Genomic DNA, 13,606 nt, shown 5'->3' with positions numbered 1-13,606 from the left:
ATCCTTGCCAAATGACACGAATAGTGAGTAATTAGCTGCAACAATCGGTGATACTAGGACAGTGATTAATTATACCTACTCAGATCACGGTTAGAACTATTCTTTATTGGAATCTTCAATGATTCTAACAACTCATACGTTAACATATTTTAATATTGTTGTAAGTCTTGCACGACTTAAACAATTGCGTTATATGTTTAAATTGTCGATAACACAATCGTCCACCGCGTTTTTAAATTCGAGATTCAGGATTGAACGTCTCCACTGAATCCAATAGACAATTCTTATCAAATTCATTGGAAAACTACCCCTTTATTGCACGTAACGTGACTAATATCTCATTCATCGATAACAAAAATAATTACATCTAGCTTCTTAAATTACTTCTTAATTACTTCGATTATAAACGCTAAACTCTCTCGGTTTGTACACTTCCACTGTAATCAATTGGAACCAAGAAATCCTTCTCCCCTTGTTTTCCGGACAAAATGGTCATTGCAACCTGAACATAAAATACGAAGACATAGCAAGCACCATAACATCATCAGATTTCACTTCGATTTCACTATCTTTGACAATGAATCACAAAACTAGTCAGAGCTTTCGATTCTCTTTTTTTTTTCTATCCTGATGCTCGTGCCGAGGGTTCTCTTTATCAGCGACACAATTTTCGATTTTCTTCGTTTTGGAAACGAACGTGTACGTTTAGATTGTTACCTCGAAGTGTTTCGGTGTCGACGATCATCGGGTTGACGTCGAGCCGCCATTTGTTTTATCGTGTCTCTGTCTTGATGTATCCAAACTTGTTGGCAGCTGCAAAACAGTAAAGCGAAATTTAGTCTACCTCTTGATGGAATTTCAACAAAAATTACTATATTTTAAATGTTGCAGAAAGTGCCTGGGAGGCTAGCTAGATTATATTTTAGGTTATATCGCAATGAATTTGTTCGAAATCATAAAATAAAAGGAGAAAATAATTTCAATTTCTCATAAAACGCGCGATTATTGTGCGCAGGCGCGTCCCGCGTTCGCGCCTGAGTCCGCGCCTGCGCTCTCTGCTGCCTGGAATTTAAATTAGCAACACTGAAATACGCGCCATTATTTACATCTCGGTAACGAAGCATCAAATTGGAAAATGTTAAAGGACTTCTTAACTAATATTTCCATATAAATCCTTGAAAAAAATATCTCACACTTTAGTAGACGCAATTTTCTGGGTATACTACTGTTTACATATACTTATTTTCTTTTAAACTTAACGTAATCTGTCGCGAAATTTTGTATACTGAATTTGATGTCATTCCTAGAGGATACGTCGGTGCTAAAACGAAGTTTCGAACTTGTTCGTGATCCATGAATTTTCTCGAGATGTTAATTATTCGCTATGACGTAATTCGTCAACGATATTTTGCGGTCGCAGCGACATCAGCATTTTCTGTGCTGTCCATCGAGGAAAATTGTACGTAAGCCGGTTGCGCAACGATGCCACGTTTCTAACAACATCTGTTAATTACGCAAAACACGAGTTCCAGATGCAACGATCGCCCCCCTCCCCCCAACGCAGGGAATCGTTTGATTAGGGCTCGGTTGAGCGAACCCTTTCAGGAAAATTAAACGATTGCGTGTCGAGGCGAACAATTCCTTGTCAATATTAGAATTGTGACGTACTATATGTCCTCCTAGAAAAATTATCCCCCAAACACCCATTGTGACTGTGAACAGAATGATTTTACGGACTAGGAGAAGCTGTTGTTCTCTGAGCGAACGTAAAACAAAATTAAAAGAGTTCTTCAAAGCTTAGAATACTTATACTCGCGCAGCACACTTAATACGAAATTCTCCACCATTTTAAGTTTAAATAAATTTTCTTTCGCAAGATTAAGTAAGTTTTCGTGCAAAAAATTGAAGTATCCTCTGTAAAATATATATCTAGTTAAATGTAAGAGTACGAATAACTTAGAATGTTTGCTTGTGGTCGTTGCATAGAGCACGAATAATAATTTTAAAGGAATAAAGTGGAACTAAGAACAGCTTACTTTCGAAATCTTCTTCGAACCAGCAGAAGTACTCGCATATACCCTCGCCAATCGGGACATTTGGCACGGCCAGCTCTCCGCCGAACTGAACGGGAAGAGGTTTCGTGCCCAGGTGAGAAATCAATGACTTCCTATCCGAGCCGTGGAATATAATCCTTTTACGCGTTTTCTCCTGCAAAGTATCAACATTTTCCCTGTTACTATGGACTCAATCGAGAGGAATAATTCACTTTATATATCTGGTACGTGTAACGAGCATGTGCTGTAAATAATTAACAGGACCAATTAGTGTATTTAGACTGCTGCTTTCACCTTGCTTCGCGATCAATGACGAATCGTGAAAAATATTGAAGCATAGATGCGGCTTGAATCGTTTCGTTACTGGTAAATTTAATCGTTGTTTTCTTTTCAACAAATTCTAAATTGTTTTCTTCTTACGTAACTTTTTTAATACCGATTAAATTTGTATTCGAGATTTTGTCAACTGTTTATCGATATACTGTTATAAACGAACAAATTCAACAAAAACACAAAACAGTATTGCGGTGAAACAGTTTGATCGAGTGTGTAAATTTTGATTTGATCATCGTGGAATATTTCAGTTTCTGAATCCATGTTTACTTTATATTTAACGAGAAACGGATAAACAGTCATTTTTATTCGATTCGTTACGTGAATGTTTATAAAGATAAGGATTTCGCTCGTTCCGAGAATGTAACGAGTAATAAAAATGTCAACTAGTTTCACGAATGCCTACCATAAGGAAAGGTTTGAAAATAGCGTAGACCATGTTGAATATAAAAGGCTGATTCACTATGTGGATGCCCTTAAGACGACAAGGCAAACATCTTTGCACCCAATCTGTTACCGTTGCGGCGAAACTCGGGGTAAATTGCGTGACGTGGCTTAGCGAGAAGCCTTCCATATTAAGAATTACGTGCACGCCAGAGATCTGAGGGAATAAAGTATGCATTAAACATGGCGCACTGCGTGTAAAAACAATTTCGCTAACTGATAAATCAAATATGGAAACATGATTACATAAGTAACAGATTTCATATGAATGACGATGTCACTTCTCACAATATTTGCTTATTCATTAATAAAAACTAACATTTGTATATTTCATGTGTATATGTCAATTTTATTTTCATTATATCTTTGTGGTAGTGTTGGCAATGAATTGGCAAGGTTATCGCCGATGAAAATGAGTGGAAACACGACTACATTTGAATAATTTTTAATTATAAGCAGCATAAACTGATTTAGAAATGATTTCAGTAATTTGTAATTGAAGTAGACGAGACGAATTCGTGCTTGGACTCATTTTCATCGGGAGGACCTCGCCAATTCAATGATAATGCTTCTATAGAGATATAAAGAAAGATATGAAAACTATTATTTGACATTACTGAAATAAAAATTTCTTGATACTTGTCAAAATTTTGAATTTTCTACAAACCTATATACTTCATTTCTTCTTTTACAAACCTGTGTTTTCGGTTCGGCCATGGCAGCGTCCAGCGACAGCATAATCGCTCGAAATATTTCGTCGATGTTGATGACCTTCGGATTCCATTTTTTTCCAGCGTTGATCAGAAGTACTCTGCAACCGTGCGAGGTGCGTTCTGGCAATGGGATCAGTATTTCCGAGGAGAGCGTCTTCTTCTCGTTGCTTGGCACTAAATTTTCGCAGTAACGTGGATGACTCAATCTGAATTTGTAGAACCTCTTCATCTGTCGAACGAAAACAATCCAGACATTTCAAAATCATTTTTCGTCACTGTACAGTGTACACCATTATACATCACTGACTCGTGTTAAAAGTGTCAGAAGTCGAAGAGTATAAATTTGTTATAAAAGAAGTTTCCACATATCTGACTAAACAAGATCATTTATCTACTTTTATATCAACAACAATTAATTTAGTTATTTATCTCTGAAAAATTAATTATTGAAAATTAATATAAAATAGGAGGTGAAAATTTTTCGCTTGAAAGATAAAAATATTTTTATATATGAATTGTAGTAAGTTTTCTTTTAACATTTATTAATTTCTGTAATTCTAAACCGAAAAGTCAATACGTAAACTAAATAATAACTTGGTTGAGATCGCTAACTTAACATCTGTTCATTGGAGAATAATTTTGTTTGAGAAATGTGTAAACAGAAATCTATTCACCAGTTCGAAGGAACTTTTTGGGTACCACTTGCAAGGTCGCATGAACTTCTGGAAAAATTCATCGTCGTCCGGAAGGATCAGATCGGCCTCGTCTGAGAACAGAAGTTGAGAAGGTCAGAACCTTCACGGTGTTTATACGCATGAGAGGTAACTGACGATAAACTGTGTAATTTCGAGACAAGCAGGAACATATAAATTATTGCGAGTCGTCGGTCATTAGTTGGATCGGAAAGGCGATTCTCAGTCTCTGCAGACTATTGCCAACATTGAACTTCAAAACTTATCCTTGATGCTGGCGATTCAATGTCACAAAGGGTGAAGTCTTTAACCATAGCTAAAATAATTATTTCTCAACAAATCATTTTCGTTACGAGCATTACATTCTTTCTCAAAAGGAATTGGATAATACAAGTGGATCTGAGAAAATGGCTTTGAAGAGTGTAAACTTTAAGACTTGTTCCTGTTTAAGCAACTCGAGAGACTCCGCGAGTAAGCGAAACTTTCATTTTCGACCGACCGGTTCTGAGCATGAAAGAGAATTCGCATATCCTGTCGTTGCACTGAAACAGCACAGAATCGTTAATCGAATTCCATTCTCTACTGTCAGTGCAAACGTCTTAATTGTCGTAAAAGTAATCATTGAAATTATGATCGCATATGAGAAGATTAATGAAAATCAAAATTCTACGAGTAAGAAAGTATAGCGTTCCCTCGGTAACTGTAGCGACTTCCTCCTCGTTGATTGCGCGAGATTTTCCCATTCAGTTGGCTACAGTTAGCCGACTAGTAGAAGACACTCTTTGACTCTCTGGTGCATGAATTTTATTTTACCTTCCAAAGAAGAAGGTATTTTTTCGTTATTTGTACATCCGTGAATTAATTGATAGTAGAGAATGTAGAAGTACCAAATTTCTTTTCATATTCGGAAAATTAAAGAATAGTGGTAGATATGAAAACTAGATGAAACACTACGGGGAATTTTGTTTGGAACGTGTGATATTAATATAAAAGTTGTAGGCCTCGTAGAACTTTTCAATTTTCAATATTTTCTGAGGAAAATATGAGTACGGAGTTGCGTTCCATTGCAAAACAATGAGCTCTGACAACGTAAACAGACAGTAATCATAAGTTACATTTGTAATGTTAACCTTAATAATAATTTGAAATTTTTTTAACTAAAATCGTTTCTTCTTTTAGTCAGCTATCCGATTAACGACTTTTTTCAATCTAACTGATAAGTGTCATATCAGGTTTTAATTTTCTCTGATTTGATTGGCGAAAAGATTACTTGTATACCAACTTAGATCAATATTAATTTTTGTTATTCAATAAATATAGATGTTATCACTTGTATAGCCTCGTCGGATAAAAATAAAAATTTTGTATTATACAATGAAATATTTCATATTTAATTTCAATATTTCGCTCGATGTATATAGATTAAAACCTTTATTATAAAATTAATTATTCCACATTTAATTTCAATATTTCACTCGTTGAATAGTAATTAAAGATTGAATTATGCAGTGAAATGTTTCACAGTCAATTTTCAGATTTTCCTCGACGAATAGAAACTCGAATCTAAATGAAACAACGGAACATTTAATTTTTTATTTTCAATATTTCATTCGCTAAACAGAATGCGGTTAACACGTTCGTTGGAATTTGCTTGCCGGAGAAAAAATATGTCTAATTGAAGTCGACTTGGCGCCAATGAAAATTCCACGAATGGAAATTGCGAGAACGGCGAGAAATAATAAATAAATCGATTTCCATTAAAGCAAGCGAACGCGCGTAGCCTCGACGACGAGCGTTGCAGCAATTTCATTTACACTTTTGTATCGAGGAATCGCGTTATTAGTTAGCAGCAGCAATTAATCAGCGAACCACTGGAATTACTCATTCATTTATTCGTCGAGGTTTTTGCCCTCATGTAAATTAAATTTCGTTCAATCACTTAACAACTTCTGTGATGGAATTCTTCCTCCAGACTTTACGTCTTCAAAACGAATTGAAAGATTACATACATGTCGATCTGCGAATCTTAATCCTTTGATTAACGATAACATGGACAACAAATTACACAAATACCTCAAAAATAAGAAATATAGAAATCAATGATTGATCGTGATGAATATTCCCAATATTTCGTTCACGTTAAATATTATATTATTCACGTTTGTTTATTCTAACTCGCGCTAAGTATAAAATTGTGTTACAAGCAATGATTAATGTAAGAATGACCTCGACGAAGGTCGAAACCGCCAGGTCAGTGGCAGCTCCAAGTCATTCTTCGCGCTATATCCCCTCCCTTCCAAGTAGGTTCCACAGGACAGTTACCTTTAAGCATCTCCCTAATGTCCTTCAAGGCCTGCTGAACAACTTCTGGCGTTTCCCTCAGCTCCATTGTGGCCTTCTCCTGATATTCCTCGTCCCCGTCGTTGAAGTCGACCGTCAAGATGAAATTGCCTACCTTGAATTGGGGGACCTCCCTCAACTTCGTGATCGTCCCGTCGGCGTCCTGATCCTCTTCCCTCGCCATGGCGGAGGAACCGTTAACAGGTCTGGCCATCTGTTTGCCAGGGAGGACTTCTATCTGTCGGACATACATCGTCAGCTTCCTGTCTAGTCAGGGGTTACACCACCTTGACAATTTCGAAAATTCGTTCCTTCATTAATGGATAGTTTCGATCATAAGGTTTGGCAATTTTTCCTCGAATAACGAGTAAACAATCACGAATAAACCTTCTAGAATTTATTGGTGAATAACAAATAAGTCCTCGAAATTTGTTTGTGAATAATGATTTCACTCGAGAAAAACTTATTCGTCATTCACGAATAGATCTGTACCGTTCTTCGAATCAGATTTATTCGATTAGGAGTTTCTTCGTTATTCGAAAGGCCGTATCGACGAATCGTCTCCCTAAATCGGAAACTAAAATTCCACTTGATTTTTACATCCCAGCACAGTGCACTTCGTTTTTCATTTAGAAAATGGTTATTATGCTGAAAGTAAAATCGCGTGTCGTCTATAGCGAACTTCCAATTGAACATTTACGATATGGTCCCCCTATTGAAATTCAGGTAAACCGATTAAGAATATCTGTGGCTTCATTTTAATGTTATTTATATCTAACTAGGACACGGAATATACGAGAACGAGTTTTAATACTATACCTAACCAAACCAGAATCTATAAAACGATTCAGCCAGGAAACACGATAAATACGAACGAAAAACCATCTAAATTCAACGCATCAGAAATCTATAAAAAGAGAACAAGATTTAGACCGGTGTAATGTTCTTTAGTTTTATCAAAATATCTTCAAATTCTAACGAAACCACAAAAATCGTGTTGACGGATAAGAGGTTAGTACTCTCTACATCTTCCTCTTCCATCGCGATCGTATTCGTTTAGTAGCTCAGCTGTGTGCGACGTTAAGCTTGCGATTGGTTGTTTGGTGCTTCGTGTTATTGTACATGACTAAACGACACGTTTACAATGTTCACACGTTATATTACCTCGTTTTTCAGAGATTTCGATCAGGACAAGGGGTCTGATTAGGAGAACGCCGTGACATTGACGCGACGAGGTTTTGAACCATGATAAATAGGGCGCGTGTTTGACGCGATTCGCAACTGTTTCACGATGATTCGACTTCGATACGATTTAGCTGCGGAGATGGGCAAAATTCTTATTCAGTTGTAAATTTGAATAACAAATGAAAGGTACGTAGTTTCAAAAAGTGGTGGAGATAAACCTGTTTCAATCTGATGGACAAAATTTGTCTAAATACTTCGTCAATATTCGAGTGATTTGAAAGAAAAAACCTTTCATGAATTAAAGAGTGTTTTTGAATTGGAGTAATTAAGACTCGCAGTTCCAAGAAATGGTGGGGATAAACTTGTTTCAACCTGATGGGGAAAATTCGTCTACATGAATTCAACTTCTATAAATTGAAGAGTGCTTGGAATTGGGCTGATCAGGTTATTATTTTCGTTTATAGTATTTTGGCCACGTTTATGAAATTAATAATGAAGACTATTCCTGTGAATCCAACTTAAATTTGAAAATAATGACACTCGTCAAATATTTTCCCTCTGTTCATTCACCTTTTAGTTAGAGTAAATTCTGAATGAAGATATGTTATCTTTATTGCTTTCATTTATAGTATTTCGGTCAAGTTTGTAGAACTAATAACGGGTGACTCGAGTTAGAAATTCAGGAAAGGTGCCGTCGACGCGATATTCTTACATCATTACTTCAACTCGAGGGTCAACGTGAGATCTCGTGTAATCAAAATGTATCCTACGTAGCGTGAATGATCATTAGCATTATAGAATTTTGGACACCTTTGCGGAATTAATAGTGGGTAACTCGGGTTAATGATTCGAAAACTGTGCGGTCAACGCGATAATGTACTTACCCATTGTCAGTTAATCTCTTTCGTTAATTCCTGCTGTGAAGGCCTTTGCGCTATATTCATTTTATGATCCACTCTTTAATAATTATACGTATAAATAAACGTAAAAATTCAACGAAGAAGCGAAAAATTGTACACAGTTGGGCACAGCAAAATTTATATATTTAGATTTTTTCTTTTGTTTTTGCACGTAGAATAGCATCGTTACGAGGATAAGTTAATTTTGCAACGTTGCAGGAATTACCAACAATATTCCAAATTTTTAGTGAGATATGTTTCGTATAAAATTGATGAAACTCCTTTGTTATTTCTGTTTGTATTGCTTGGATTGTATTTATAAACTAAATTTTAAGTAATGGAACCAGCTAAATTATGAAAATCAAATCGTTAACTAAATGTAGCTACTTTCTGAATTCGTCCTTTGGACCTAACACTTGGATATTATCAAATGAAAACGAACTTTGATCGAGGACTATATAGACGATCTTTATTATTTTTGTGATCCTCTGTTATTTCTGTCCTCTCGTTCATAAACTCGACGTGTTTGTGCTGATGCAGCATAATTTTGAAAAGCGTGCCGTATTCCTCCGAATTAGGAAACCATTGAAGAAAATTTGACGTCAGAGTATTTACAGAGCCACTATAAACATCGAGTCTGATATTTACACGAGTCTGTTTGGTATACGTAAACATTGTTTTGTCGCCTAATTTGCACAATTTTCGGTCGTCTCGTTTAAATCTTCGTATGAGACTCGAATTTAAACTATGAACTGAATTTCTCAGAAACTTTATTTCTTGCAATTATGCTGGGAAGATCGAGAAAGACAACTTTCCCTGAAAAGTCAAAGCTCGTCGTACGTGGAACGAGTGAAAGTAAAATTTTGAAATCTTACAGTTGGGAAAGTGGAATTTCCTGAAACTGGAGTTCCTTTTCTCGAAATGATGATTCACATGTTATTCGTATCCAAATATCGACACGGGTTATTATTCGCAATGACTAACGCGAATTTTAAGGATGATTAACGAAAAAGTATTTTGAAATATGTACTTTATTTTGCTGATTATTAAACAAGCAAATTAACTGGGACGTCCTAATTAAAGTAGTAATTTTCGTCGATATGAGCAGGAAAAAATTGCATTTGGAGCATCGAAGGAAAATCAAGTTATTGATACTTACAAAGAACGACGTTCGGACCGATTGTATTATTGGTATTTATGGCTCATTCAGATCAAACCTTAAATAATACAAATTCAGCCAATGAATTACTGGACTTTGAAATAAACTTTGAAATAAACAGATGAACTTGGAAACATTATTAGTTACAAATAAACTATCCAAGAACTCAATTACAAAGGAAAATTGACGAAAATAAAGGGTTAAACGTAAACAAACTCACAACGTAAACAAAAATAAGCGTGAAACGAATGCTTGAATGATCGTCACCATTTTTCAACGGTATGAACAATGCATAATACTATGAAAGATATATCAAATCTTTTGTTCGACACACATTTTAAATGTCACGTAAATTACACACAATTATCAAAACAGTGTCTCTGACAGTGAGTTTTTAATCTATAAAGGGAAAGTGAGTTGAACAAAGCGCAGTATCGTGCAAAGTACATCCTCTGCAATATCTATTTATGTTTCATATCGACGCACACTAATCCAGCAGCTCCCTACTCGATAAGATAATTAAACTGAACATCAATTAGTCTGTACAGGCAGTGATTACAAATAAACTCCACTTCGAGATCGATTCGTATCAATGATACGTCTTTATTTCAGTTTCGAAGCTTTTTCAAATTTATCGTTTACGATAAACATTTGATTGAGTTTGAAAAATCAATGAAAGTCGACCAAAGAGTTTACAAATTAACAAAATTACAAATTAACATAGATTCGTTGTTAATCCTTTGTGCCAAGATAATTTTGCTGAAACTATTTAATTTTTCTTTTTCATTGAATAAATGTTATTTAATACACGAATAGTTGACAACAATTATGATGCTTGGTCAACAAACCATTGCGCAGTAAGTATTCCGTAAAAAATGTTCCTCTTTTATAAGAGTTTCTTTTTTAATTCTGAGTCTGCTTTTTCTTTTAGGGGTTTTTAATTCATCCACAACACAGAAGAATGATTTCATTTTAATCTACGGTGTTTTCCACTAAGATCCCTGTATTTTATTCATAATTTTCGACGCGAAGTATATCTCATTTTCTTCTTATCAGTGCTGGAATTCGATTCTTTGTTATTTCCCCGCCAAACCATACTTGACATTGATATATTTTCATTACACAGAATGTTCGAGTAACCTGTTTGACACACTAGTAATTATTTTCTTCTGTTTAATGTCTGGTTTTCCTTTTCCACTGGTCTTTATGTAATCATATATTTCACAGGATTGCAACAACGTTATTTTAAGCATCGATTGCAAAAACACTATGAGCACATATCGAAAACATTGCACACAAAAGCAGTCGATCTGCATTTCAGTATCATACTGATCTATACCAGGAAAACATTATTCAACATTATTCTGTTCTGTTTGATACACAAAGTTTCCTTCACCATTATTAAGAAATGCCAAATTTATATAAAAATATAATCTTTAACATGATAAGTACTTTGATATACAAGATGATTTCAAATTGATAAAAAGGTGTGATTAACAGAGCTGGAATAATTTAAAGAAAAGATGTTTCAGGGTAGTATTTTAAACAATAGATCCTGAACAGTAAAAGTAATACTTTAAATAGATAACGAAATTTCAGGAAGTAAAATTTTTTTACTTTGACAGACTGAAATTTAATCTTGACAATGAGAGTATTCAAGAAAAGAAATGATATATTTCTGCTTTTTAAAATGTAACAGTTCTAAGAATTAATCCATTTAATTTCAAAAATAATCGTTTCATACAAAACATGAAATATCTTCAATTATTGTTGCCTAAATATCACGGTAAACACAAATCTCCAAGTCACCAACAACAAATGAAAACAACTAGAACAATTCACCCTCGACAACCATCGTCTCGAATGGCATTTCATTTCCGCAGTTACGCTCGTTAATTAAAAAAAAATCGACCATTTCCCGTTTAATAAACAAAGCACACTTTTCCCAGCGCTGGTAACAAACGATCCAACATGTGTAACCGCTAATTGTCAAGCACCGTGGTGGTAGGTAGAAAGAACAGAATGCATCGCGTACCTGAATAAACCAGGAGCTTGGTGCGCGTACCTCCTGGGAGCAAGGTAACGGGATCAAGATGATACTCCTGGGACTAAATCGACGCTCTTCGAGAATCGTGCTCTGCCCAGAGCCGGCTGGGAAATTTACTTCTTCGAGGTGGGACCGCTCACACAGTTCTGGATGCTCGACTCGTGCGGCTGGATGTCATTTCACGAGGTTTCTACGCGAGAAAATTCTTGATCACCGCGGTAGGACCTGGCTTATCGATCACCGGAGTCCTCGAGTTTCCCCAACGTTGGAGGGAGACGAAGCAGAGCGATGCGACCGAGCGCGGAATGCGATGGCGGAAAGGATCCAGCGTAGTCGGGACACCGGTGAAGACTGAAGACACTGCCTCGTGCTGGTGTATCAGAAATCGGTTGGAAAGCGAGAGGTCTCCCACCTTCGACGTGCTTGTGACAGTAGGAAACACAGAAGGTTATCCTTTGTCACGACTGGCCGCAATTAAATTTCAAAGTGGCCACTTGGTGTCAAGTGTCGGACATTACAGCCGATGTTGACCTGTTGCTCCCATCTGCATTTTCACGTTTCACTATTTCGTAGCGATTGCTCGGTAGCCTCCCGATTCAATCTTGTTTTTAGTGCTACCTTGTATGGTGATGATTCCTTGGTCCAGTGAGTGTCGTGAAAAATGTGCTTTGGGGAATAATTTTCATGCTTGGGCGAGCATTTGATCCGAGTAGATTCGACGGGAATGGAGTAGACTATGATGTACCTGTGCCGAGGACAGTTTTGTTGTTTTTTTTTTATTTTTTTATTTTGTGTGCGATTTGACGGGGAAAAGTAGGTATTTCGTGAACTGTGCATGATGTGAAAAATTTGGAGTCGAAAATATGCTTAATATCGAATAAAATTTTATATATAATAGGTTCGATGTAGTCGTTTCAATTAGTCATTTGAAATATTGAGAATTTATTCAGAATATTTATTTAAAGAATTTGTTTAAAATAGACTCGAACACATTGTCTACTTGACTTATTTATTTAAAATAGATTTGATTCGAATAAGTTATTGACATATACCGCAGGTCGAAACGTACATTATTGTAAACAATATAATACAGAAGCATCAATTTCAATATTATTATTTTTACTAGCCTTCAGTTAAGTTAAGAATTCTCAATTTTCCTCTGTCCTTTGTTTGTCCGTTTTCGAAATTTGAGTCACGGGACGTCACTGCGGTGATGCAATGTTACGAATTCCTCTGTTACTGTCACTCTCCCTGTTTCTTACGTCCTCGTTTCATACCGAATCGCGTTACAATGAGTTGGGTCAAGTTTGAAAGTGTTCGAGCGTTATATAAATGGCCGAGAGCTTTCGTTTAACCGCCTCGTCTACTTTTTACTATTATACAAACTTACACTTCCACTTACACCTCCACTTACACCTCCACTTTTCCAATTGCAGTCGGAGTCAGGTTATTCGAAACTCTCGCGTGTTGTTGGAGTATCGAATTTTGACACCGTCGAAGTTAAAACCAGCAAAATTTGAAATTCAATTTTGGTAGTGTCTTCACTTCGAACTTGTCCCTCGGTACATCGAGCTTGCGCGTTAATCGTTTCCGTCCACCTACTTTCAGGAATTTCATAATTTCCACTTCTTTTTCTTCCGCTTTCTACCTTCCTGCAGTTTTAATTGGAATATTTCTGTCTTGCTCCGATGCGTTTCGTTGGGTAAGAATTTGAAAAACTTCGATCGCAATGTGCCACCG

The 13,606-nt window shown here is 36.1% G+C and overlaps 1 protein-coding gene across 4 annotated transcripts; it reads right to left on the bottom strand.

The window, feature by feature from the left end:
- Positions 1-84: 84 nt before the first annotated feature.
- Positions 85-12,249, bottom strand: LOC128877830 (retinaldehyde-binding protein 1-like). 4 transcript variants are annotated; one of them, XM_054125417.1, is made up of 9 exons: positions 11,855-12,240; positions 9,820-9,877; positions 6,559-6,863; positions 4,219-4,310; positions 3,528-3,773; positions 2,794-2,988; positions 2,037-2,208; positions 718-813; positions 85-502 (listed from the first exon to the last, which is right to left on the bottom strand). In XM_054125417.1, the coding sequence occupies exons 3-8, from the start codon at positions 6,827-6,829 to the stop codon at positions 773-775; spliced, it is 1,017 nt and encodes a 338-aa protein (XP_053981392.1). In that variant the 5' UTR covers positions 6,830-6,863; positions 9,820-9,877; positions 11,855-12,240; the 3' UTR covers positions 85-502; positions 718-772. The 4 variants fall into 4 exon arrangements, with proteins under 4 accessions (XP_053981392.1, XP_053981395.1, XP_053981393.1 ...); XM_054125420.1 differs by lacking the exon at positions 9,820-9,877 and having other exon boundaries at positions 6,559-6,814; positions 11,855-12,244; XM_054125418.1 differs by lacking the exon at positions 9,820-9,877 and having other exon boundaries at positions 11,855-12,241.
- Positions 12,250-13,606: the final 1,357 nt, after the last annotated feature.

This window comes from Hylaeus volcanicus, chromosome 6, assembly GCF_026283585.1.
Source record: "Hylaeus volcanicus isolate JK05 chromosome 6, UHH_iyHylVolc1.0_haploid, whole genome shotgun sequence".
Classification (NCBI taxonomy): Eukaryota; Metazoa; Arthropoda; class Insecta; order Hymenoptera; family Colletidae; genus Hylaeus; species Hylaeus volcanicus.
This window is presented reverse-complemented; position numbering and strand designations above follow the sequence as displayed.

Coding starts and splice junctions, on each gene's coding strand:
- LOC128877830 (XM_054125419.1), bottom strand. CDS start 6,829: ATGTATGTCCGACAGATAGAAGTCCTCCCTGGCAAACAGATGGCCAGA. Junction 4,311..6,558: donor CATTAGGGAGATGCTTAAAG/GTAACTGTCCTG, acceptor TTCTGTTCTCAG/ACGAGGCCGATCTGATCCTT. Junction 2,989..3,527: donor TGGCCGAACCGAAAACACAG/GTTTGTAAAAGA, acceptor TTATTCCCTCAG/ATCTCTGGCGTGCACGTAAT.